This window comes from Toxorhynchites rutilus, chromosome 2 (assembly GCF_029784135.1).
Source record: "Toxorhynchites rutilus septentrionalis strain SRP chromosome 2, ASM2978413v1, whole genome shotgun sequence".
Classification (NCBI taxonomy): Eukaryota; Metazoa; Arthropoda; class Insecta; order Diptera; family Culicidae; genus Toxorhynchites; species Toxorhynchites rutilus.
The window spans coordinates 29,337,130-29,363,581 of record NC_073745.1 but is presented as its reverse complement, the minus strand read 5'-3'; the positions used below and the strand labels follow the sequence as shown (position 1 = coordinate 29,363,581).

The window sequence follows — 26,452 nt, the reverse complement described above, 5'->3', positions numbered from 1 at the left end:
ACGCTCGCTCTTCTCTATTTCTTTCCTGCACCCGGATCGAACGGAGCGTTCGGCGAAAAACCAAGTGTGGATGACAATTCGATACAGATTGGTTACAAATGATGACATTGGCTAAGGAAAATGAAATGTTTGATAACAAAGTTCACTTGATATGTCGGAATATTCCACTATACCAAAGAAACCACATTGTTTTATGGAAGCAGGAGTAATATCATTTGTTGTGAATGCCACAATTGATCGATGATTCTAATTATCGGGGAGGGGGGTATTGTTTGTGCTGGGTATTTCTGGGAAGAAATCGATTCCTCCTTTGAGCCTTCTTTGACCCGGATAAGAAAAGCAGTGGCGAAATATACTTTCCCAGCTAAACGAAGTGGGTTGTGATCAATTGATCCAAAAGATGCAATGTCTACGAAATAAATGCTTATTAATTATTGACCCGTTTCAATAGCTTAAAAATTGTTTTGAAAACTGACTGTTGAAATCATACAAATCTGAAGATAAGCTGGCGCCCGCTCGGAAATCCATTTCAAGAACGTCGTTTGGATTGATTGCCCCCAAGGGCCCTGCTCAGGGCTAGAGACAAATGAATTGCAAACATTTAAAGTATCTATAATTGAACAAGAAGGACTATTAATAATAAGAAGAAATTCATTTAGTTGTGATTGCAAAGTGACATGAGAATGTTCGCGCTAGCTCGTCAACCATTACGCTCTTCTCATCCCATTTCTTTTCTGCCACCGGACTGAACGGAGCCGCATTTTTTGGTAAACGCAGCAGTTCTATTTGTCGAATGCTCACGAATGCCGCTATCGACCGATGCTTCCAACTGTCGAGCGTTGGAGAGGAGTTATTGTTTGCGTTGGGTATTTCCGAGGAGTTAATTTCGTTAATTTTCTTTTGACGTGGGACTACGTCTAACCGGAATACATGGGGGGTAAAATGAAAACATAAACACTGAACATGCAGGAAAAAATGCAAGATTTCGAATGCTTATAACTCGAACATTTCTTACTGGATCGGAAAGATGTTTGCATCAATTGATAGGGAATATTTATACGCGTCTATCGCAATTAATAAAATGTTATTTTGCATTAGATAAATAATTGAATAATTGTAAAATGTTAAGCGTCATCTATACGCTCTAACTGCCTCGTTTTGATTGGCCCGCTTTACGGTTTCCCCAACACAGACTTCAAAACCAGGCAGCTTGGCGAAATCGGATCTGCAAATACATGAAAGTTGGGGGACTTTTGTTCTCTCCGAAATGTGTTCCCTAACACAGACTTCAAAACCAAGCAGCGTTGGAGAAATCAACATTGCAAATACATGAAAGCAGGGGGAACTTCTGTTCCCACCGATATGTGTTTCCCTAACACAGACAACACAGATCCAAGGAGCGTGGGGAAGTTGGCATTGCAAATTCATGCAAATCGGGGGCATTTTTGTTCCGACTAAATATGTTTCCTCAACACAGGCTTCTTTTTACTGTATATAATCGAACCCTGTATATAATCGAGTCGAAAAAAAATATTTTTTATTCGTTTTTCGAATGTATTTTTTTTGTTTTTTGAATATAAAGAGGAATTTGATTTTCGATTCATCCCCTCAAAGTCAGAAAACACCTTTCTCACATGAAAAAAATAAATTTATCCAGATTCTCTCAGGAGGTGATAGACGATTATATTTGATGAAAAAAAATTCTTCTACGCATATGTTCGAATTTCAACAATGACAGAGTTATAGAACTCTTTTTTAATTGTTTCGGACTCTGTTGCCTCGAACTGACGCTACATTACAAAGTACGCTACAGAAGACGATTCTGTTGCTTTCATTTGAAAGATGAGAAAATTTAGTATAGGATATATAGTGGAACATTTTGGAATTTTTTTTTAATGTGTTATTATTAATTTCATCCTTCAAATTTATATTTAACTAGATTGTTTCTATTAATTAAATTGAAGCTTTTTAACCGCTCTACAGTCTGTTTATTGACACCTAATTTCTTTCTTTCTTAATTTGGCTGCAATATCGATATATACAATTCCTGGTAAAAATTCAAGCGAAATCTTCAAAAAACACGATTTTACCGCACTGTACATGTAATAGCCACTTAAACTACACCTGAACGTTGAAAGGTTAGAGTTCTTCTTGAAATAAGTCATATTTGAAATATAAAAAAAAAATCCAAACTGTATATAAATGAATCCAAAATTGTATATAAGCGAATCACATATAATCGAGTCTGTATATAATCGAGACCGACCTGTACCTGGTAAAATCGTGTAGACACTAGAGACATGGCATTTGTTCAAACTTTTTACTCACAACGCAAATATATTGAGTTCAATTCGTATTGTTTCATTCAATTTCATTCAATTCAATCTAATCAATACAAACAAATGATTACTAAGCTAAGGTAGTCCCACGTCAACCTTGCGGTTATATTATAGATAAAACCCACCCATTTTTTTCGGCTAAACGAAGTGGTATGATAATCACTTTATTCGAAAGATGAGACGTCTAAGAGCTATGCTTGTTACTTATTGATTGGTGGTACGGTCCACGTATCCACGAGTTTTACTCCTTACAGAATTTTGTTCGGACACGAGGTGGTAGCCGAAGAAGAGGCTCATGTTAGGGACGTTGACGTTGACCAGCTGCTCTGTAAAAAATAGGATGGACCTCAAGGGTAGAGTGGACAGAAACATTTACGAAACGGTTCACAAGAATTTAGAAAAGGCCTATCGAAAAGGAACTAGGACTTACAATTTTCAATTCCGGAAACCTGCTCCAGTCTATCAGGTAGGACAACAGGTCTTCAAGAGGAACTTTTCGCTCTCATCTGCTGGCGAGGCATATAATTCCAAATTAGGTGCTCTCTACACACCCTGCATAATCCTTTCTAGAAGGTGAACCAGCTGTTATGAACTAGCTGACGAGCATGGTAAACACCTTGGGGTATTTTTCGCTGTGGATCTCAAACCTGGGATCCCTTATTGAAAAAGGGGAGAATAGCTAGAAGGAAAGTATCGTTAGTTTAAAAAAAATGAAATATACAAAAAGATACTCGTGCGCGTACGAACATTTCATACGTCGCGGAGATGCACAATGGTCGACTAAAAGCTTCATCTCACAATGGCTGTAAGCGAAGCCATAAAAAGCTTAGGATAAATAGCGAATCTGATGCGAAACGGTGGGAATGTAGTTTTGCATTATAGTGAGTTTAGAATACCCTCAAGAACCGAAATATTTACACTTCTAATTAGGCCGAAACCCATGTTGAAGTAGTAGCTCGCGATAAATGAACGATGACGGATCAATGGGAATATTACGATAAACGACAGATTCATAGCACGAGTTGTGGATATTTGAATCGATTCTATCCACACTACAAATTCGAAATGGTATTTCTAATATAGTAGCCTTTTGGTTTTCGTAATTATGAGGAATTTTTTTTTTGGTTTATGAGAGCTTTTTTTTGGATCAGGTTAAATTCGCGTTTTAGTAAAAGCAATCTTCTGTCTCAACAAATGAGTATTGTTTGAGAACTTGCAGGAGAAAATAAGGTTCAATAAGAATACGTGAAGTTTAATTCGTTGTAAAATAGTTCCTATAAAGAAGGAAAAACAAACTATTTGGTGTTACGACGTAGTTATGTTTATTTTTGTCTGGAAAACATGAACGATGTGACTCAACCCTGGGCTTATCTGAGTAAATTTAAACAGATAAAAATAATCTCTCACCATGTTATAGATCAATTTTTAGGGAGAGATGGTGGTAATGTTACCATTTAGAAATTAAGTAGGTTTAAGAACATAAAAAAATTAGTTTATATAAATAAATATCTTTAGGTTTAAATTAGAATGTAAAGTATTAGGACATAAGTTAGCTATAATCACACGCACACACATATGAACACCAAGTACACAAACCTGGAGTTGAGCGAAACATCATAAAGCCACCATGACTCTAATGAATATGTAATTGTTTCGAGAAGCGACATACGACTTAAGAATTTGGGGAAAACCCCGTCCCCGGACCCCGTCACTACTGGGTCTATAATAAAAAGCTCTTCATCCAAGGCACAATAGACATACAAAAGTATCCATACTTTCCAAATTTGAATTGAAAATTTAAAGCACTTTGGAACTGCAGTTTGAACCGAGCGGACCGAGAATTCAGGTAAAGAGCTTCTTTGGATAATAGAGCTAGAACCAAATTGCAAATTGTGCTTTCCTTCCCCGTACAGGACCCAATAATATCCGCTAAATATCTAGCGCAGCGAAAATTGGTGTCATCGCTAAGCCAGGAGTCGACGGAAAACTCAAACTCGATCAACTTGAGTCGTCAACGCGCTAGAGACTCGCAGTTCTGGTACCGAGCTGACGACGTCGGTCGCCCACATCGTTAAAAGGATCCTTCGCTCGACTCTTGCCGGCCGGCCCCGTAAAGGACACACTTTACGCTCACGCACACACATCTGTAAGTTAATAAAAATTGAAAGAAGAAAAATCTAGTGTGTATTCAATTGCGAACTGATCCCTTGATTTGTGCACGGATGTGAAATAAGCCGATCTTGAGCCTCCGCATTTCAAGCTCAAGCTAGCCATCGAAAAGAGGTCTTGAGAGCCCACCCTCAATGGTCCCCGCGGTTTAGACCAGGGATCGAGAGCATTTGGGATTAGCCCTTCTGGCTGATCTATTGAGAGAGAGAGGTTACAAACGGTAGTCCTACGCCCACCTTGCGATTATATTTCTTGTATAAATAGCGGCAATGTGCTGCTGAAAATTGTTTTCGACGATTCTTGCGTAAAAAATGTGGCTCAAAAGTAACAGAAATCTCGGACTCGGATGAAAACACCTGATACTGTTGCACATTAGATTATACCAGTGGAACTTTTGAACCACCTCCAAATGTCTATCATAATATGCCTCTATACTTCTTTATATGACATCAGATTTTCTAATGGATCCGACGACGAAACATTCTTCTTCTTCTTGAATGGCGTTAACGTTCCCTGTGGAACTTTTGCCGTCTCAACAAATGCCTTAACTAGCGTCATTTATTAATACTTAGTTGAGATTTCTTAAGCCAAATAACACGCTCTTGAATACGCGTGACCACAGTGCAAGTCGAAGGAAATTTCTTTGACGAAAAATCCTCCGGCCAGAACGGGAATCGAACCCGAACACCCGGCATGATAATGTGAGACGCTAACCACTCAGCCACGGGTGCACGACGACGAAACATGCTTTCTTTTATTTTCGAAACCAAACCAATCTCGTCATAATGATATTCACACGTGCATTCGGTTCAAAGGCCACCCGGCCACCGTCTGTGTTCCGGAAAAATTCGATCGACTTCCTTCGGATAGCACGCGGGCTCATGTTTGCATCCTTTAATAAAACCCATCAATTCATATTGTGGCACGTTTAATTGAGCTTTGTGAAATTTTCCCCCATTCCGTGCCTCGACCGAGATCGCCTAATACGCATCGTATCATCCTTTTCCCGGCCGCCCTCGTTCCGGGACCGTTCCATGGTACCGGAAGTAGGGCAATCTTCCCCCTGACGAGGGAGTGTGCCACAGAGGTAATTTAACGCACGGCTAATTGAGTTTTAAAGTTGATATTTTAATTGATTCCAACGCTTCCGGCACGTGTCCGAATCGGGTGCAACATGCGGAGTCAGGATTTGATTTTATTTGTTGTGTGTTTGTGATTGGTTCTAGGGATTGATTGTGCGAATTATGTAAGAGTAGAGCGCGGGTTTATCTTGACTCTGTGTTGATGGATGAAGGAGCAAGAAAAACACCTTTCCCACATTATAGTGCCCTTTCCCGGAAGGGAATCAATAAAATTACGCAAGTCATCCTTTGCTTTTGAGCCACATGCAATATCAATTGGTACAACACTGCTCTAATTTGCAGACACATCATGTCCGGTTCCAGCTGGTTTTTGATATCGATTCTGAAATTTATCATAACTCTTCATTATCTTTGTGCCACCACCAACATCATCATTATTGAATGACCGTGTACAACAATATATATTCATGTCGGCGGCAGTGAACTGAACCGACCGGTCTGATTCTGACCTTCGTCATTCGGTTCCCTCGCCCTTTGGCGAGGGGAAACGGTCCGATAGATAGCAAGATGCGCATCAACACCCGCCGCGAGGCACGTGGCCGGTACTTCAGAGAGTCATATCCATTCGCGGTGGCTCGATACTAGTTTGATCTATCCCTCCGATCTTCCCCTCTTTGTGCGGCTATAATGGCTATTGTGGAAAGCGTCAAGCAAATTGGTTATGAATCATATGTGATGCGTCATAATCGGAAGTGCTCGCCGTCGTTGGCGTTAATGTAGCGCGAAGGAATGCCACTTGAAGCGAGACTTTCGCTATAATCCGATCAAAGTAGCCAATGATGTTCATTTCTAAAGATTTCATTATTTCAACTCGGTTGCAGTTTCTCACATATTTGTGCGGCAACTGTCAAGAGAATATCTATTTTTTAGTTTTTTTTTGCCCATCCCGAGGATGACTCATGAAACAATGGAAATCACGCCGTCTGGTAAGAACAAATTACTACGTGCTAACGTAGCAATAATCATCTAAAATTTCATCTCAGAAGATTCAGACAAGACCCCCATTGTGCCCTCCAGCGAAGCGAAAGCCACACCGAATTCACTGTCCCGCCGGTCATCGAGTGCTTCGTATACATCCAACAAGAAAGTCACCTTTGCGGAGGCAAAGGTGCAGTCTAGAGCGGCAGGAATAACACGTCCAGCGACCGTTGGTCCGAATGTGTATCCGTTTATACGTAATACTGTTACAGAACCAAGATTGAGAGTCAGCGTAACAAGGAAGGGTTAGCATCAAATGTACCAGTATGTTCCGTAATTCATTTAATTCATTTTTACGTTTTCCTTCCCAGAGACATCAAAAGCGAGCACCGAAACAAGGCGACTTAGAATTCCTCAACGCCCGTCCTCACCATGGCAGGAGAGCTCTGGCGGAAACAGTTTGCAATCCCGTGCGAGTCGCCCATCAATCGTTCTTCCCAGGGGTGATTCTCGTAAAGATCTTCCTGGAAAGATAAGCCCAAGAAGGGGCTCCAAAATAAATGCGAACTCCAACGTCAAATTATCATCTAGAGATGACAAACCAGAGACCGTCAATAAAGCCAGCGGAGAAGAAATTCAACCAATTGAGACCGAAAGTGTTACCGTGGTACAAACCACGGATTTTGGAGTTCAAGTGGGATGTCCGCCCTGTGAAGGCGGTTCCGGAGATACCGCTGCGCAACAGGTGAATGTATGTACTCGTATTCATGTAGTATGTTTTGACTCTATAAAGTTTTAAGGTTCTTGTCTCTGAGCATTTTCCTGTGTTAAGAATAGCAAACTATAGCCAAAGGAATCCTCACAGTGAGGTTTAAGAATTTAAGTCTCAGTGAGAAATAATTTATTTCTGAATGAGATTCCATTTATCCAAACAAGGGATAAGTTTGCCTTATATTCGCCTCATCGAATTATTCGTTCGGTTCCATATAACTAAATACATGACATATTTTGCGAAAATCCCCGACTATATAAAATGCTGGTATACGCAGATAACACCATTCCTACTTCTGTTAGCGTTTCAGCAAAATCAACAATGTAGAGTTATTCACATTTCCAAATTCCACAAAAAGTATCCAACCTCCAATTCAATCAAAGTCGGATTCTCTGAATTGGGACATTCAAAGTCTTTCATCTTCATAAAATAGAAAATAGGTGGATTTAATGTGTGATATAACCGCAAGGTCTACGTAGAACTACCGTTTGCTTAGTAATAATTTGTTTGTATTAATAAAATTATTGATTGAGTTGAACAATTTCCGATTTCAATTGAATTTAACATATTTAGTAAAGAGTTTGAACAAATCCCATGTTAGGTCAATTCATCCATTGTGATAGATTACTTTTTCGTTGCAAGTAATTTAAAAGAATGAATCTATTCTTCTGTTATTCTTTTACGTATGGTCTGATTCCATCGTCATTTCATTAATTTATCGAAGACTTCCAAAATATATGAACGAAGAATTGTTAAACGATTATTGTATTTTACATTTCCCTTTCTCATATTGTTCAATCAAACGATATTGTCGCAGCAAATGGTTATCTACCCATCAAACGATATTCGTATTTTCTAATGCCGTCCTCAATGACCGGTCCAAAAGCGTTGTGTCCGTACCAGCTTTTGTAGTCCATGTCCATCCACACATTCCGGGGCATGCGAGTTCAAAAGTACCCCCGGTTTGCATGAATCAATAACTTCAACTTCAACATTCTAAACTATAGAGACTTCAAACTTGAAAGATCATTCGCCACTAGTATCTGCAATAGAAAACAAAAAAAACACACAAAAAAATACAAAATAGACAAAAGTAATCAAAACTTGCTGGAATATCAGATAATTTCCCAAGAACTAAATTTTGCCATTTAAAGTGCACACGAAGAGTATAATAGAAAGGTTGCCACTGAAGTCAAATCATGTCCGAAGAAATTCTTTGATTACGTAAAGTCTAAGCTCAACAGCAATAACTTTCCATCGCAGATGCATCACGATGAAGATGTAGGGAATTCTTCGAACGAAATTTGTAATCTCTTTGCTACTTCCTTTCAGGAAGTATATACCACATTTTCCGAAGAAAATCGCGATCGAGACTACTTTTCATTTTTACCAGAATATCCAAATGACATATGTGGTTTAATATCAAAATTCAATTCGCTGTTGGTTATATTTCGGTTTGTGAGATAACAGGGAAGCGATATTAGGTATGCACGGAAACATAAATTCATTTTTGTGTCGAAAATTTAAATTATTGAAATAATTGTACTAAATCGACTCTTCCGCTTCGGGTGCTAAAGCTTGACTCGACGCCGCGGCCGAAATATACCAAAATATAACCATCAGCGAATTGAATTTTGACGAAATATACGAAATATAACCACTCAAAATGCTTAATATCGAAGCAGCTAAAATTACATCCACACGCGGAATCATGTATGATTTTCGGTTTTTGTTTCCCTTTTTCCACTTTTGATCAGTGTTCATTGCCATAGGGTGGCTTAAATATCATAGAATAACATGTAGAAGGTGTTTACATTAACAGAAATCTGAAATTCAAAATGTAACTATACAAATCGACCACCGCTCCATATTACCCCCACTGTCCGTATTGCCCGCGGTTCCCCTACTTGTCTATTACAACATTTATTTATTCGACAAATCAACGGGTATACAGAACCCAAATGACGCTTACGTACTAAATTATAATTAAAAACTTAATAACTAGACGGAGTATTTGTGATCGAAGAGATGTAACTCTTTCTAAGTGATGTGCGTGATATCCCGAGGTCAAAATAAATACTGTGTCTATTGAACTCTCGACACATACTCGACATTGGCTCGTAGTATCCGTAATTCGTGCGTGAAAACGGTATCTGGAGGAAGTTATGAGAACTCAGATTCCTTTGCTGAATATTAAAGTTCACAAGTTGTAAAAGCCCTGAACAGTCTATGTGCGACAGTATCAAGTCGGAAATGAAACATATTCTGGCAAGGTTGCGGCGATTACACAAAGAATCAAGCCCGATGAGTCTGCAGCGATGTTCGTAACTGGGAAGGTTGCTGGGATCACTCCAAGGTAGATTTCGTAGAGCAAATTTAACGAATTTGCGCTGGATAGCTTCTAGCCGCAGAATGCTGTTTTGATAGTATGGTGACCCAACAATTGATGCATACTCGAGTATCGAACGAACGAGGGAACAATATACGGCCTTTATGCAGTGTATGTCCCTGAAGTGTTTTGTTGCACGAAACATAAATCCGAGCATTTTGGATGATTTCATCGTTATATATGCAATGTGCTCACGAAATGTAAGCCTAGAGTCGAGCATAACTCCTAGGTCCTTGACACAATTGACTCGTTGTAATATACAGCCCTGCAACTTGTAATTGAAGTGGACTGTAGTGCGTTTACGCGAGAATGAAATAATTGAGCATTTGGTGGGGTTTAGAATCATTCTATTTTTGTCACACCATGCAGCAAATGCATCGATTTACGACTGTAGAAATGCTGCATCATTTTCACTATTAATTAAATAGTACAATTTAAAGTCGTCTGCGTAAGACAATTTTTGACAATCCAAAACAAAATTGATGTCGTTCAGAAATAGCAGGAAAATGTATGGTCCTAAGTGACTTCCTTGGGGAACACCCGAAGTAACACTGAAGGTCTTGGAAATAGTGTCACCAATTTTAACAGACATCTGTCGATTTACCAGATAGGATTGCAACCATTTAAGAAAGGAGCCGTTGAAACCGAGACGATTAAGTTTGGCAATTATTAACTGGTGATTGATGGTATCGAAAGCCGCCGAAAAATCGGTGTAAACTGCATCTATTTGATAACGCGACTGTAGAGCACGAGCAATAAATGATGTGTAAACAACTAGGTTTGTAGTTGCTGATCGCTTCGAAATAAATCCATGTTGTTGTTCAGCTATATAGCTCTTGCATGTGTAGGAGATGTAATCCAAGACGATGAGCTCTAGTAGCTTAGATATTGCACATAAGCAAGCGATCCCTCTGTAGTTCTGCACTTCTTTCTTGCTGCCTTTCTTAAAAACCGGGAAGACATAAGCCTTTTTCCATATATCTGGAAATATGCCAGAATCTACGGAGAGATTGAAAAGGAGACTCAGTGGGTAAGACAAACTATCGGTACACTTTTTCAAAACAATGGAGGGGACTCCGTCTGGTCCAGGGTTGGAAGAACGTTTCAGCTTATGGCAGGCGTCTTTGACGATGTTCTGGTTAATTATAGGTGGTGATCCAAACGTTGCAAGATGAGGTATATTAGCGGTTGCGGAGACAATTTGCTCATGATTAAGACATTCTTTGACGAAAACACTCTTGAATTGGCACCGGAACAGCTCACAGATACATTCTCTGCTGGAAGCTACTACATTTCCATGTGTCATCACAGTCGGTAGACCGGACTCTCTCTTTTGGTTGTTGACAAATTCCCAAAATCTCTTGGGGTTACATTTTAAAGTGGATTGCACGCGGTTCTGATAACTGGCAAATAAAACTTTGTTAGGACGTTTGTAATTGCTGTTGGCCAGCGCGTAACGGGTTTTCCAATAATACGAGCGAAATCTAGTGAAATTTCTCAAAGCGGATCTCTCCGCTGCTTTCAAATGTTTCAGATTACGATTTGACCACGGAGGTTGCTGTATATTATGGATTCTTTTCTTCGGGACAAACTGGTCAATTGCATAGAGCAACACATTCGATAAAGCAAGAGAGCCAGATTCAACATCACATGCATCTAAAATGGCGTTCCAAACAATGTTCGTCTATGCAGACGACATGATGCTTTTCGCGGAAATTGGTAATGAAAACCACATCGAAGCATTCCAAAACGAAATACATGTATTCCATACTTGGTGTAATAAAAATCCACTAAAATTGAATGTAAAAAATGCAACTCCAATGCAACTACATTTAGCAGAAAAAATCATGTAGGGGAGAGGGAGGCAAGTTGGTGACGTTAAGCTTTGGCGAGCCCTGGATCTTGGAATTTTTTTTTTTAATGTTGATGCTGATTCATATAGTCTGAAGTGTTTTCTATCATATTATCTATTGGATGGACAAAAAAACTAAAAAACTTGTCCACCCAAAAGCTTTGCGCAAAAAGCATCGAATTCGCCATCTTGCCTCCACGTGGTTCATAATGTTGCAGTTCACCAACTTGCCCCCAAGCGACTTTTTCAATAAAAAAAATTTAGCTGAAAAAAATTCATGATTGAAACTCGCCGGAAACAAACAGATTATGTACAATAGAGTACTTTTATCATGTATAAAATTATTTTGAAATTTTAATTTTTCTCATAAAGTGGATAATGAAATTTGAAAAAACGGAAAAAATAACAAAATCACGATTTTTCTCATTTTTATTTTTCACTTTTTTTGTGATAAAGTTTTCGGCAGAGTTACCGAGTACAAAGTTTAGCCTTGTTATAATGCATCTTCAGTGAAAAGTAGGTGGCGCTACCTTTATTACAACGGGTCAAATTACCGATTTGTCATCTTGCCTCCCTCGCCAACTTGCCTCTCTCTCCCCTACCAAATATTGTAATACGTCTTGATGTAGAAAAATGTGAAATAGTTAGAAATCTAGGCGTCGTTCCGGACTGTAAACTCACATTCATAGAACACTACAAGTCTGTAATCAATAAGGCAAATAGTTTGTTAAGCTTTGTCAAATGCTGCTCACATAACTTCCAGAACCCATACACAATAAAGCTTTTGTATATCACATACGTAAGGCCCATTCTGGAATACTGTAACATCGTTTGGAACCCGTATACGGTCGTGCATGAAGAACGTATTAAATCAGTCCAGAAACAGTTTCTTTTATTTGCACTCCGTAAGTTGAACTGGACGTCATTTCCACTTCCTTAATATAAAGCACGTTGCATGCTCATCAACATTCAAGCACTAAAAGAATGTCGTAAATTTGCAATGCTTTCTTTTGTGAATGATCTATCTTCGCAACGAGCACAATCAGCTCAACTATTTTTCTAGTAATTGAGCTGATTGTGCTCGCATTAATTTCTATGTACCTGGGCGTCAACTAAGAACGCGTAACTTGTTTCTAACCAAAACTAACCCAAGGATAGTGTGGCGAGAAAAATTTGAAAAGTGATATCGCATATGCTCTACATATCGTATTAGGTGATGTTAGTCCAATTAAAAATAGCTTTGAAATCGGTTTGAAGCGAAAATGGAAATGGGTTGAATAAACACTCAGAAAGTAAAAATTATAAAAGAAAATTACCTTTTCTATTTCAAATATGTTTTCTCCATAATAAAGTTACATGTTTTTACTGATGAGAAAAATTGATAATTGTGTTCGATATTGAAAATTAAAGGGTGTGTCACATCAAATTGCATCACGGAAAAAACGCTGTAGAAATTCGCCCAGTAGACCGATCCTTTTCAAAATTTTAGACAGTAAAATAAAAACTATTAAACAACTTTTGCCATTTTCTTTTTATTCATACTTCGAGCCCAAGCCCGTATGCTCGCACCTTCCTCTTTACCCCGTTCACAAGGTTCTGTACAACGTCAGGTTGTAGTTTTTTTTTTAACAGAAATCCATTTTCTCTTGATTTGCCACATTTTGGGTTCTTCCGGAGGGCCTGCTTCTTAATCGCCCAATATTTCTCTATTGGGCGAAGCTCCGGCGCGTTGGGCTGGTTCATTTCCTTTGGCACGAAGATGACCTCGTTGGCTTCATACCACTCCAACACGTCCTTTGAATAGTGGCACGAAGCGAGATCCGGTCAGAAGATGGTCGGGCCCTCGTGCTGCTTCAATAGTGGTAGTAAGCGCTTCTGTAGGCACTCCTTAAGGTAAACCTGCCCGTTTACCGTGCCGGTCATCACGAAGGGGGCGCTCCGCTTTCCGCAAGAGCAGATCGCTTGCCACACCATGTACTTTTTGGCAAACTTGGATAGTTTCTGCTTGCGAATCTCCTCCGGAACGCTTAATTTGTCCTCTGCGGAGAAGAACAACAGGCCCGGCAGCTGACGAAAGTCCGCTTTGACGTAGGTTTCGTCGTCCATTACCAGGCAATGCGGCTTCGTCAGCATTTCGGTGTACAGCTTCCGGGCTCGCATCTTCCCCACCATGTTTTGCCTTTCGTCGCGGTTAGGAGCCTTCTGAACCTTGTATGTACGCAGGCCCTCCCGCTGCTTGGTCCGCTGGACGCATGAACTTGACAAATTCAGCTTATTGGCGACATCCCGGACCGAACTTCTCGGATCACGTCTAAACTGCTCAACTACGCGCTTGTGATCTTTTTCACTGACGGAGCATCCATTTTTGCCGTTCTTCACCTTCCGGTCGATGGTTAGGTTCTCGAAGTATCGTTTTAGTACTCTGCTGACCGTGGATTGGGCGATTCCCAGCATCTTACCGATGTCCCGATGTGACAACTCCGGATTCTCGAAATGAGTGCGCAGGATTAATTCACGACGCTCTTTTTCGTTCGACGACATTTTTCCAAATTTACGAAAAATTGACAGTGAAGCATGGCCAACGTGTTCTATACACTCTTATCTGATTATAAGCGAAAGCTGAAGATATAATTCCTAAAAATTAAATTTCTACAGCGTTTTTTCCGTGATGCAATTTGATGTGACACACCCTTTATCTTATATTGCATTGGTGATTTTCAGGGCCATTAAATCATTATCAAAGAGTTTAACGATGTATTCCTTCAAACATATCCAAAATCAGTATGCAACAGATAGCCTAACGGAATCCTACGTCAACTATGCGGTCGTGTCTCGAACACAACCCTCTGGTGACTTTTTGTTTTTATCGTGTCTCACAAAATTAGAAGCTCACCATTAGTTGATATTCTACAATTTTTGCAATGTAATAACATTGAAATGTTACGCGGTATTCTGTACTTCATATTGAGCGATCAGCGATTATTTTTGTCAAATGTCAAATATACAATCCATCTGTTCATCCTTAGCTGAAGATTACCAAAGAAAGTATAAGCGAAACTTCTGTCGGTCGAGAAGCGATCCCCAGCAAAGATATACACGAGCTGGAGAAGTCAATCGTACAATTGGGAAGTGAGCTCTCCAGAAGCAACTGTGACAATTTCAATCTGCGGACAGTGATAGAGAAGTTGAAGAAACAATTAACGGAAACCCTTGACCGTTCTGAGGAAGTGGAGCTGCTTCGATTCGAACTGGCGGAACGGTGTGTCGATAAAGGTGGGCTTCATTTCAATCCACAATGAGATAGTCCGATACATTTGTTGAACTTGGTTTCAGATGTCTTGCTGAGCGAGAAGAAAGCGATGGGAATACGTATCAAGGAAATGGAGAATGAGATAGTATTTATTTGATGTTTGTTTAAGGTGAAGGTGGAAGGAAGCCACAAATGGCTGCCACAATGGCGCTCCTTTCCTTCATTTCCCTCCCTCACCCCTCGCTTGAAAATCAGGAATTTTACGAAACAGTGTGAAGAAAATGATCGTTTTCGCACACTTCCCATCAAGTAATATCAACCAAACCCTAATCGACGACTCACAAGATATTAAATTTTCATCTGCCGTCGCAATGTATGGTGAAAACGTCGGAAAACTCGAGCTAGTGCTCTGAAAGTTAAATTTTCATTTTTCAATTTTCCGCAATGGTTTTGTTTGTATTGGTGAAAACATCGTTATTTTTTCGACACTAATGCCAGATGAGTTATTCCTGAGTCATAGCGTTTCATGTCATGAAAATCAATAGAATAAAATTGTATTGATATTGTGACATCGACACAAATTTTATTTTGATGTCAATATGAGGTGATATTCACCACGAGTAACGCCAGTTTAATTCACCTCTCGCGCCAATGAGATTCTGGGAGCCGTCATGCATAAGATGATCATGACCCAAGGAAAACCATTCGACGGGCTGAAGTTTGTGCCAGTGCAAAAAAAAAACAGAAATGTTCTGAAGATTGTGCCATTGTACATCCGTACTGAGGGTTGTATCAGTCAATCGAGTATCAAAGCTACAACGCAGCTGCGGACAAGGCCGAGCGACGCGAGCTGGTGGCCAATTTCGGTACACAAATTAATTAAATAAAAAAAGGTTAGTTCACAGAAGTTCTTATATTTTGTTCTCTATTCGAACTCCCACGTCCGAAAACGACCCGCAACGAGCAGTCGGTAACAATTTCAATACAATTATTATTATCACGTTTAATGGATCTATAATGTAAGTTTTAGCATCTTTAACATTGGGTCAGAAAATTGTATTTCAGAGCTCGGAACACTGCCACAACTGCCTATGCTGTCAAAAATAGTAAACGGAAAAGTATTACATTCAATCAAAATGCCTCGGCCAACGAAGAGAAGGGCTAAGACTCTTAAACGTGAATATGTAAGAACAATACGATCAACGAGGGAAAATATTAAGGAATTATCAACATCGAGTTACTGTGCGGAAGAACTTATTAATACCAAAAGAGCCCCAATTCGCATGTGTTAGAAATTTGCTCATGTTATGCTTATTCTGATTATACAATTTTACTTCATATGCAAATACACCTTTTATATAATAGTTTCTTGTTTTTTTTTCAAACATTAATGATTTATTCTGCAAAAATGGTTACAAATTTAATATTCGAAGTAATGCACAACGCTAGTCACATTTTTTCCCATCTTTCTGGCATTTCACGGATCCCTTTGCGAAAATAATCGGCCGGTTTGTGGACAACCACGAATCGATCCAATTTTTGACTTCATCAAAATTGGAGAAGTGCTGATCAACCTGGCCATCTTGCATCGATCAAAAAAGGTAGAAATCGGACGGAGCAATGTCTGGAGAATACGGCGGGTGGGATAGGACCTCCCATTTCAGCGTTTCCAAGTATGTTCTGACCGGTTTCGCGACATGCGGCCCAGCCGATAATACAAAGCCGATAACTTCATCGTGTCTTTGCTCTGTTGTGGCCGTTTTTCCTCCAGTGCAGGGCTCAAACGCGCCAATTGTCGTCAGTAGAGGTCCCCTGTAATGGTTTCATTCGGTTTTAGCAGCTCATAGTACACCACACCCAGCTGGTCCCACCAAATAGACAGCATAACCTTCTGGCCGTGAATATTCTGCGCAGCCGTCGATGTTGATGCATGGTCGGGGTATCCATACGTTGCCCGGCATTTAGGATTGTCGTAATGGACCCACTTTTCAGCACCAGTAACGATTCGATACAAAAAACCCTCTCTTCTATGCCGTTGGAGCAGTTGTTCGCACGTGAAAAAACGGCGTTCGACGTCTCGTGGCTTCAATTCATACGGCACCCAATGTCCTATCTTTCGGATCATTCCCATTGCTTTTAAACGATCGGATATGGTTTGCTGAGCTGCTCCAAGTGTATCTGCAAGTTCTTGTTGCGTTTGTGACCGATCTTGATCGAGTAAAGCTTCCAATTCTTCATCTGCTAACTTTTTTGGCGATCCGTGCAAACCACGTCTGACACGTTCGCTCAGTTGGAGCATGATCACCATAAATTTCCACCAAAATGCGATGACTTTCCGCAGCTTTTGACGTAGGACTACGTCTTACATTAAGGGTGTCAAATCAGAAAACAGGTCACGTTTTTATGAAATAAAGTTAACGTTAATAACTATTTTTGATGCGAACGGATTTTAACGATTTTCATACCAATCGAATCGGAAATTTTCTAAGATTTGTTTGATATGCTATACATTACAATCCCATAGTCTGTATATGGTTTAAATTGATGAAAATTGGAAGCGTTCCCATTTCTCCATACATTTGTGTGCTTTCCCGAACAGAGCTGTCAATAACGGGCAACTTATGCAGCCGCTAGAATAGAAACATTGAAGGAGGATAGCGAAAAGAGAATATTTGCAAAGTAAACTCCACCATTGCATAGTAATTTAGCTGTCGCTAGTGTTTATTTTTTGCATCTCCTCTGAGGAAAATTTTCAGAATATTTCTGTACCCGAAACAGCAAAGGTCGCTTATTCTGATGTTTTGTGTTTTATGTTTCTCCTCGAGCTGTGAACGCTAACGAATATTTCACTTCAAGTGTGTTTCGATGTTTCATTTTTATCACTGCAACTGTGTGCATCCAAGTGTATGGCACGATTATCGCTATCTCACTCTACCTACCGTCATCGCATATCTCACTATCCCTCTGATGTAAAAGTTCATCATCGACATCACGATATTTCAGATGGTGGTAAATTGATAATTCGCGATGGTGTCGACGTCTGGTGGCGACTTCAAATTAGGGCCATAATTTGTGTCCCAAACTCGTTGGTGCAATCTCTATCAGATTAGAAGACACGAAGCCGGTTTTTAAATTTTAAAATTTGAATGAAAATTTTCATATCATGTTATTTAATTACTTGAAACACGCATTTCTGACTTCCATTCAACCATATGGCTATACAATTCCAAAATTGTTGCTGATTTTTTTTTATTATAATTTAAAATTGTCTTCATAAACAATTTTCGTATGAGACTTTTTCACCACCTGCAAAAAAAATATTTTTAATTCAAATAGAACACTAATTTGATATGGAAAAGCTAATTTTCATTCATATTTTTAGTTTTGATAACGTTCATTCCGACAGAAATTAAGCTGTTCTTTGACGCTCCTCTAAACTAGTAAACAAAGCACAATGCCGCCAACGCGGATCGCTGTTTTGAAGAAAACAAATACTTTTGATGTTTGAGATGTTGGCACCAAAAACATGGCGGGTGTCATACAGCTGTGTGCGTCTGTTAGACGCCTGTTTGATGCTTGTTGAATGGCGAAGCACGGAAGATGCTTCTCGGTCAATACTCAGTGCGATTGATATAAAGAAACAAATTGCGACATATGACCAATTAGTGTAGTGTTCTCGCAGAGGCAAGAAAGAGTCGTTGCTTTTCAAAATGATTCTACAAAACCTCGCAAACCATTCAACCTTTTCAGGGTCCCCGGAGGTTTTTAACTAAAGAGTTATTTATGAAATTTCGACTTATTCGCAAATAATATCCGAAATGATAAACCAACAAATTAAAAAAAAAAAAGATTGCGTAGTCCTACAAAATTGTTAAAACTTACATGATAGACCCATTAAACGTAAAAATAATAATTGTATTGATATAAACACAATTTCATTTTGTTGATTTTCATGACATGAAACGCTATGACTAAAGACATTTTATTGTTTCGATGATATTGTCTGACATCAGTGTCGAAAAAAAACGATGCTTTCTGTTCCGTCCCAACGGAAGCGAAAAACCCCTGTCGGATGCCCCGCCTACGAACTTCGTATGCCACACCACACCATGCGAAGAAATTGAGCAGCACAGCAGAGAAAACCAACAACAACGCAATTCGCGCTCGCTATTAAAGCGAGGTGCGCTGCCCAAAAATCGCCACTATTTCACCGACCATCGCGACAACAACATCCGAGGAAACAGCAGCAACGGAAGAAGAAGCAACCGACCGAAACATATAGAAGAAGTGTAGAATAATTTCGGAAAAATTTAAAAATGAAAATTCAACTTTCAGAGCACTAGCTCGAGTTTTCCGACGTTTTCTACTATACATTGCGACGGCAGATGAAAATTTAATATCTTGTAAGTCATCGATTAGAGTTTGGTTGATATTACTTGATGGGAAGTGTGCGGAAACGGTCATTTTCTTCATACTGTTTCGCAAAATTATTGATTTTCGAGCGCGGGGTGAGGGAGGGAAATGAAAGAAATGAGCGCCATTGTGGCAGCCATTTGTGGCTTCCTTTCGCCTTCACATTAAGTTGTTTAAAACATCCAACATGCAATAATATCAAACAGGTGATCCGCCGAAAAGAAATCGATGCATTGCAGCAAAACGAATCCCAAATGCGCAGTGAAATTCGGTGCCAAAAAAAGGACGAATCAGAATCTCTCCAGTCCCTGCAGATGGAAGTGGTGAAACTTCGGCGCGAGAATAGTGAGCTAACTATTTTGCGGAAACAGCACGACGCATTCATGCGAGTTTATTCGGCTTGTCAAAATTTGAGACGTAAGACTACCGAAGGTCCATGCCTATGTGATCTTGAGCGACACTTTCGGGTAAGATTTTGAACGACAATTTTCTGCTTGATATAAATGTGGGTGTATTCATTTTGTTCAGATTGATGACGGATCAAAATTGATTAGTTATGAGGAGGAACAGAACCTTATCGATAAAATTAGGCGGAATGTCGAAAACCTGAGGGCCGTTGGCATCGAGCTATTGTGCATGTTGATGCAAGAGAAAGGGCATTCAGAAACATTTATGTGAGCTATAGCTTTGTTCTATCGAGATGTATCTTATCATATACCTTACGAGCTGCAGTAGGATACAAGAGTCGGTCAAGCTACTTCTGGAATTGAACACCGATTCAACGAGCACAATTCTAAATACCAATCGACAGGAACAGCCACCCGGAAGCTGTTGATATCCTTTCTGATCTCCTTTAACATGTTTATGGAAAACCACAAAAGCGATGCTTTTTTTTACCATGAGATCTCTTTTACTAAGTACCGTGCAAAACCGACATCGAAACAAACAATTTATTATTAAAACCCTCCCAAAACGAATCAAAATTCATAACACCTTTTTGTCTTGCGCTACACAAAAACACCCGCCCTTCCTCTGTCTACCGTCACACGACAAGACTATTAAAACGAAATCACGTCTATAAAGACTATGTGAGGGATGGCCATAGCTCATAAAACACACATAAAGACATCAAGCCAAACCGCCACCATATCAACCCACAATCATTGCCACCACCATCTCCAGCCTCGTCTGCGGGACGAGGTAATCATTCTTTCCATTCTTTCTGAGCACAATGTGAACAATATGTTTCCTGTCTTCTCCCCCTCTCCCTAACACCAATCCCGTGCCGCTGCCGAAGGCCACACCGCTCCTAGCAACCACACAATGGGTTGGGCCGAGATTCACCGAGATTTCCCACCCACAACATTGTTGTTGCTGCGACAAACGAGCGTGTAAATGGAGAAATTTATTTTAATTTCGTTACAATTTTTCTTCCCATTATATTCTCTCACATTAAATCATTTCACCAGCAGCGCAATCTGCTCCTCCTCCAACTTTTTGTTCGTCTGTTGGTTTCCCTTTATTCTCACCCGAATCTGTTCGCCCGGCAGCACGGAGGCTGAATGTTGATAGCTTATCTTTTGAGTTGTGTGTTTTTCACGTAGCCAGATATCATTGCGTGCCCCGAACTTTCCCTCACGTCGGAACAAAGGATAGAACGGGAGGATTCCCTTTTCGTATAAATGTAATATTGAGCCATCAACGTCAACGTCGTCGTCATCATTCCCATCATTCAGCGAGAAAATATTCCCCTTCCTGAAGCAACGGCTGGTATTTCACATGATCGGAGGAGTCGTTATGTTGGAACATATTGTTTTTTATTTCCTCTCTGGTATCCCACCTACTACTCAGAGAAAGGTTTCCACGAATGCCTGCGTCTTTCCACGGGAGAAGGAGATTTGTTCCGTATATTAAACCCTCCCGATGTAGTTTAATCAAACACAACAACGACGACGAAGAATTACTCCCGGTTGCCCTCCTTCATCACTATCTGTGGGATCGGAGATGGAAACGGAGATTTGCGATTGGGGGAAAAAGCTGCGAAAAGAACAAGCGTTTTCTGTATCGGACACGGATTTCTCCCCCGGGGAAAGTGAAAAACTTTATGACAGAAGATTTGCTCGGAAGTCAATTGGAAAAGTTTGCCTGCAAACCGGGGATTGTTTTTGACGTTTTGGGATGAACGTTATTGGATGCGGAAATTTGAAATGTTTTCGAGATTACTTTCGGGGAGGAAACACTGCAGCGAAGAACGGTGATTGCGCAATGCAAATATAAGCAAAGTGAAGCAACATATCTAGCACTATTCCCGAAATTGTTATTGGTTGGGTAACTTGTAATAAGATAAGGTTATTTATGACAAGAAACATATCTGCAATTTGTTGAGCCAATCATTAACCACGTGTAATGACTTGATAGAAAAATTCCCGAAAATAAAAAGAAAATTTCAAAATACTGATTTACTCCACTATGCAGATCTCTTTTCCCTTCTTTTGAAAGTCGAAAACAAGGTTTCGGAACATTCGGTTTAGATGAAGTTATAGTGTCATATGAGAGTTAAAAGGTTTGCTATCTGTTTTCAGAATAATGGTTTTTATTTCTCTAAGAATTGCGAATGTATGAAAATTGACTCAAACTCATATTCATACTCTGGTTGAAATTTCACTCGATTCATAAGGCGCGGATCAATTTCAGGATTCCATCATTAGTATGGTATCCCTATCTTCAGCTGTCTATAGTCGTTATCCACAAGTTTTTGGTGTATTCGGAAGGAATATTCATCCATTTTTTGATCACGTGGTTTTTAAAATAGTTATTTTTAGATATTTGATGGTTTCTAAATTTCCTACACAGATAACATCCATAGTTTTTAACTGGGGTTGATGCCGGGAGATTGGGGAGGAGTATCAATAACTTTTGAGCAGTTGTATTGTAACCATGTGCGAACTTTATGTCTTGTGCTCTGGGTCATTCTTGGGTCATTCTGGGTCATCTTGGCAAAACTTGAATCCTCGATTCAATCTAATTTTGTTGACACTACGCTTCATATTTTCCCTCAAGATGCTCAAGTAAACATTCTAATCTTGAACATCCTGGAAGAAAATGTGAAGTAAAGTGTCAACAAAATGGGATGGAATCGAGGATTCTTGTTCGCACATTGTTACATTACAATTGCCCAAAAGTCATTAATATTCCTGTGTTATACCTGTGTCTACTCAATGATTATATGGAAGTCTGCTGTCCAAGATCTACACGAGCTGGTGGCGGTGCCTGCTTGTTTGTACACCAATCGATCACTTTTGATGTATTGGTTAATGAAGAGTTTTTAGATTACAGTGCAATTGTGATAGCTTTTCGAATTCCAAAAATGAAAATAGGAGTAATTGCGGTGGCCTATACGCATGCAGATTTAGCTGAAAGCATCAATTTCCTAGACAGATTATTAGAATCCTACAATGGGCTGGTATGTGTAGGTGATTTTAATATAAATTTGCTGAATGCATTATCGCAACAGTACAAACAATGGCAATGTCTAACGGTTTTTCGTTTCTGAATAAAGTTGATGAGAATAATTTCCCTTATAGTAATAGAACATGTAGATCCATCCTAGATCATGCAATAACGGATTTATGTAACTATGAATACTCGTTAGCCCTGCACGACGTAAGTTTATCGATCATAGAGCAGTTTTACTTAGTTTGAGAGGCATCGAAAATATCACGTATTCTAATATATTATTGTATTCTAATTCGGATATTGAATATCTAAAGTATGACTTTGACTTTGAATTATAAAAGACAGAAAAACTATGTTATCAAACTCATTAGACAAAAACAAAAGCTGTACTATCAAAATTTAATTGAGAACAATAGTCATGATATTAGAAAAGTATGGAGCATATCATTCATTATTAATTGTTTTTTTTAAAAAAAAGTCCAAGAATCGAAAGAATGCTATAACCGAATTGCAATATAATAATGTAGTAATAACTAATAGTACTGTTATATGTAATATATTTAATAATTACTTTTCAAATATTCCTAATGAACTCCGTATCAATTTGTTGAATGATTTTGTAAACCAAGAACAAATATGCACATTGAATAGAAGTATCTCTGGTTCACTTCTTCTGACTCCAGCCTCTGCCATTGAAGTTGATAATTATTTACGCGATTTAAAAAATTCAAGAACTGTTGGAATTGATTTGGTACCGTTTACATTTCTGAAACACTATCAATGGAAGAAGTGAATTTACCGATAACTTAAAAAAGGCCCTGCCTTCTCGAAGCCTTTTGAAAAGATTATACACAACAGACTAGCAAGGTTCTTTACAACTAATAATCTCGTAAATAAGAATCAATTTGGTTTCCAACCTCGATCAAATATTTCTAGTGCGGTGGTTAGCCTAATGAACAACATCCAATCAAGTATTGATCAAAGAAGAACTTGTTCAGCTAGTTCGTTCAATATGGTGTGCCTCAGGGCTCCGTATTAAGAACTCTATTGTTTAATGTTTACATAAATGATATCTTTGATTTACCATTGCGAGGAATACTACAATTATATGCGGATGATGTAGTTCTTGTTTACAGTACTGAGGAAACAGACCAAATGTTTGTCGATATGCAATACGACTTGAACCTAATCAATAATTGGTTCTTCCATAACGGATTAACGGTTAATGCATCTAAAACTAAATTCATGATTTTTTCGAGTACTGACCGTTTCAGCAACATAAGATGTGGATTGAGATTGGGAAATGATCAAATAGAAAGAGTTAACTCTATCACTTATTTGGGTTTAACAATACAGCAGAATCTACAATGGAATATTCACGTAAAAAGATCCACGGGAAAATAACAAAATTTCTTGGAATGCTTAGAAGATGTAGTTTTATGCTGCCATTTAGGCAAAGGAAGTATATTTACTATGCTCATGTTCATTCGCATATCACGTATCTGAATATCATTTGGCAGAATGCACCTGCTTATTTTATTAAAAAAATAGCTGTAACAATCAATAAATTCATGCGAATTATATTTGAGAACAATACAGTAACCCAGATTCAAGCACAATAGATTTGTATAGAAATCTATTGTGCTTACATGTTGAATTTTAATCAGAAAAATATTTTGAAACAGTTTTGTTTGTCTATAAGATAAAAAATAATATACCTCAAAACAATGTAATGCAGCAATGCAGACCATTGACCATCTTCGAGTGTCAGTTCCGAGAACAAATTATTTCAGACTGGGCTGTATCTACATTGCAACAAAACATTACAATAATCTGCCAGTAAATATAAAAAACATCCATCCACTTCCAAGAATTAAAAAAGCTTTGAAGTTGTTCGCTTTTCATAATATTCTATGACATTTGTTATTCATAATATTGCAAATATTTATTTTCCATAATTATGTAATTACATATAGTTCTAAATACTAATTCGATTGGATTCTTGAGTGCAAAAATGAATATAATAAAAGGACATAAATATCAGTCGTTCTGACTGTTCTGATTATTTTGAATGCTTATATAGCATATATAAGGGAACTGAATATACAAGTATATCGTAAAAATAGTTTAAGAAGAATATTGTACCGATTATATGCAAGGGTGTTTATGCCTGAGATGTAATATGGATAATGTATTTTCTCTGTGGCTTTTCCCCTTTGGAAAAGATGCAAATAAATCAAATAAATACGTACGAATATGAGTTTGAGTCAATGTTCATACGTTAGCACATACATTCGCCATTTTTAGAGAAACAAAAACCATTATTCTGAAACAGATAGCAAACCTTTTAACTTTCATATGACACTATAACTTTATCTAAATAGAATGTTCCGAAAGCTTGTTTTCGACTTTCAAAAGAAGTGTTCGCGACCGACAGCGCGAAAGAGGAACAAGTGTCAACACAGTATTTTCACTTCCAAATTCTCAATCACTTTCTATCAAAACGCATTGTGTGGTGTATAGCATGAACACAAACTGCATTTCCCGACATACAACGTAAAAGCAGCCGAACACATACTAACAAGGAAGTGAAGTGCATTCAGCTCCCTCCTAATGCCAATTTCCTCATTCCGAAATCAAATTTTACTCGAGCAAGTTCGCGAAATAAACAACCAGTGTTTGAAAAGTTATCCAAGTGTTTTTTTCCATTCTCCAACAAGCCAAATATCCAATCCTGAGCTATCATCCAGGTCTCCTTCAGCCGAAGGAGCCGCCACATTCCTCAATGGTGTTATCCACCAAGAAGGGAAAAGAGATCTGCATGATGGAGGTTGATTACGAGTTTGAGTCACTGTTCAAAAGTAGAATTTCGATCAGCATCCGTATTGAACATGACAAAACCGGCAAAAGCTATCGTGATATTGCCGATATTGTCCAGTTTCACAAAGATACGATCGCTAGGATTATGCAGATGTACAAATAACGTGGTTCTATCTCACCAGCTAAGCGATCGGGGCGTCCTCCAAAGACAACTGGACGAATTGACAGAGCTATCGTGAAGAAGACGGAGCTGGACTGGCTCAACTGACATCACAATCCGTACGAAATCGTCTTCATAAAAAAGGTTTTAAGGGCAGACTAGCACTGAAGAAGCCATGGTTTTCCGCGAAAAATATATTAAAAAAAAAGATTGAAGTGGGCCCAGGATCACATTTCATGGACCAGCGATGACTGGAATAAGGTGATTTAGTCAGACGAAACGTAAGTAGTGCTATTTGCGTCTGATGGTATCACAAGAAAATGGCGGCGCACCGGTGAAAATTAATTGCGGCCTACAGTCAAGCATGACGGTGGTGAGTTACTTTACCAACATTGATTTTTCAACCGGCTGAGCATGACTTTTATTTTGACGTAGGATTACGTCTTTCGGGAACATATTGGGGTACAAATTGAAAAACGAATATCGATCGCATCGTGAAGAATGTCCAATTTCAAACGCGTATTGCTCAGTCATTTCATGACGGATTGATGAGATTTTTACATCAAAACATTGCGGCACTCAATAACAATTTTTCACCTTGAATAAAATAATATATATCATGTAATTAACTATCGAACAATTGAAAAACCTCAACCCCTATCCAAACGGTACTGATTGGTCGAAATTGACGTCATTTCTTTTTCGCCTGCTTCGCTTCTTTCGTTCCTCGATAAGTCAAATGTTTGCATGTCGAGCGAGTGGGGGGCGCCTA

At 39.0% G+C, this 26,452-nt stretch overlaps 1 protein-coding gene across 3 annotated transcripts; it reads left to right on the top strand.

Moving 5' to 3' along the window:
* Positions 1 to 6,454: 6,454 nt before the first annotated feature.
* Positions 6,455 to 20,165, top strand: LOC129770550 (uncharacterized). 3 transcript variants are annotated; one of them, XM_055773457.1, is made up of 7 exons: positions 6,455 to 6,576; positions 6,634 to 6,873; positions 6,940 to 7,313; positions 14,608 to 14,854; positions 14,915 to 14,976; positions 19,451 to 19,711; positions 19,773 to 20,165. In XM_055773457.1, exons 1-7 carry the CDS (start codon positions 6,543 to 6,545, stop codon positions 19,920 to 19,922), a joined length of 1,368 nt encoding a protein of 455 aa, XP_055629432.1. In that variant the 5' UTR covers positions 6,455 to 6,542; the 3' UTR covers positions 19,923 to 20,165. The 3 variants fall into 3 exon arrangements, with proteins under 3 accessions (XP_055629432.1, XP_055629429.1, XP_055629431.1); XM_055773454.1 differs by having other exon boundaries at positions 6,940 to 7,319; XM_055773456.1 differs by having other exon boundaries at positions 6,460 to 6,576; positions 6,637 to 6,873; positions 6,940 to 7,319.
* Positions 20,166 to 26,452: the final 6,287 nt, after the last annotated feature.

What these genes read in the sequence shown, in the direction of transcription:
- LOC129770550 (XM_055773454.1), top strand. Translation starts at nt 6,543, where the DNA reads ATGACTCATGAAACAATGGAAATCACGCCGTCTG. An exon ending in GGAACGGTGTGTCGATAAAG is followed by an intron (nt 14,855 to 14,914) that starts GTGGGCTTCATT and finishes ACTTGGTTTCAG; the next exon opens with ATGTCTTGCTGAGCGAGAAG. An exon ending in AGGAAATGGAGAATGAGATA is followed by an intron (nt 14,977 to 19,450) that starts GTATTTATTTGA and finishes AATATCAAACAG; the next exon opens with GTGATCCGCCGAAAAGAAAT.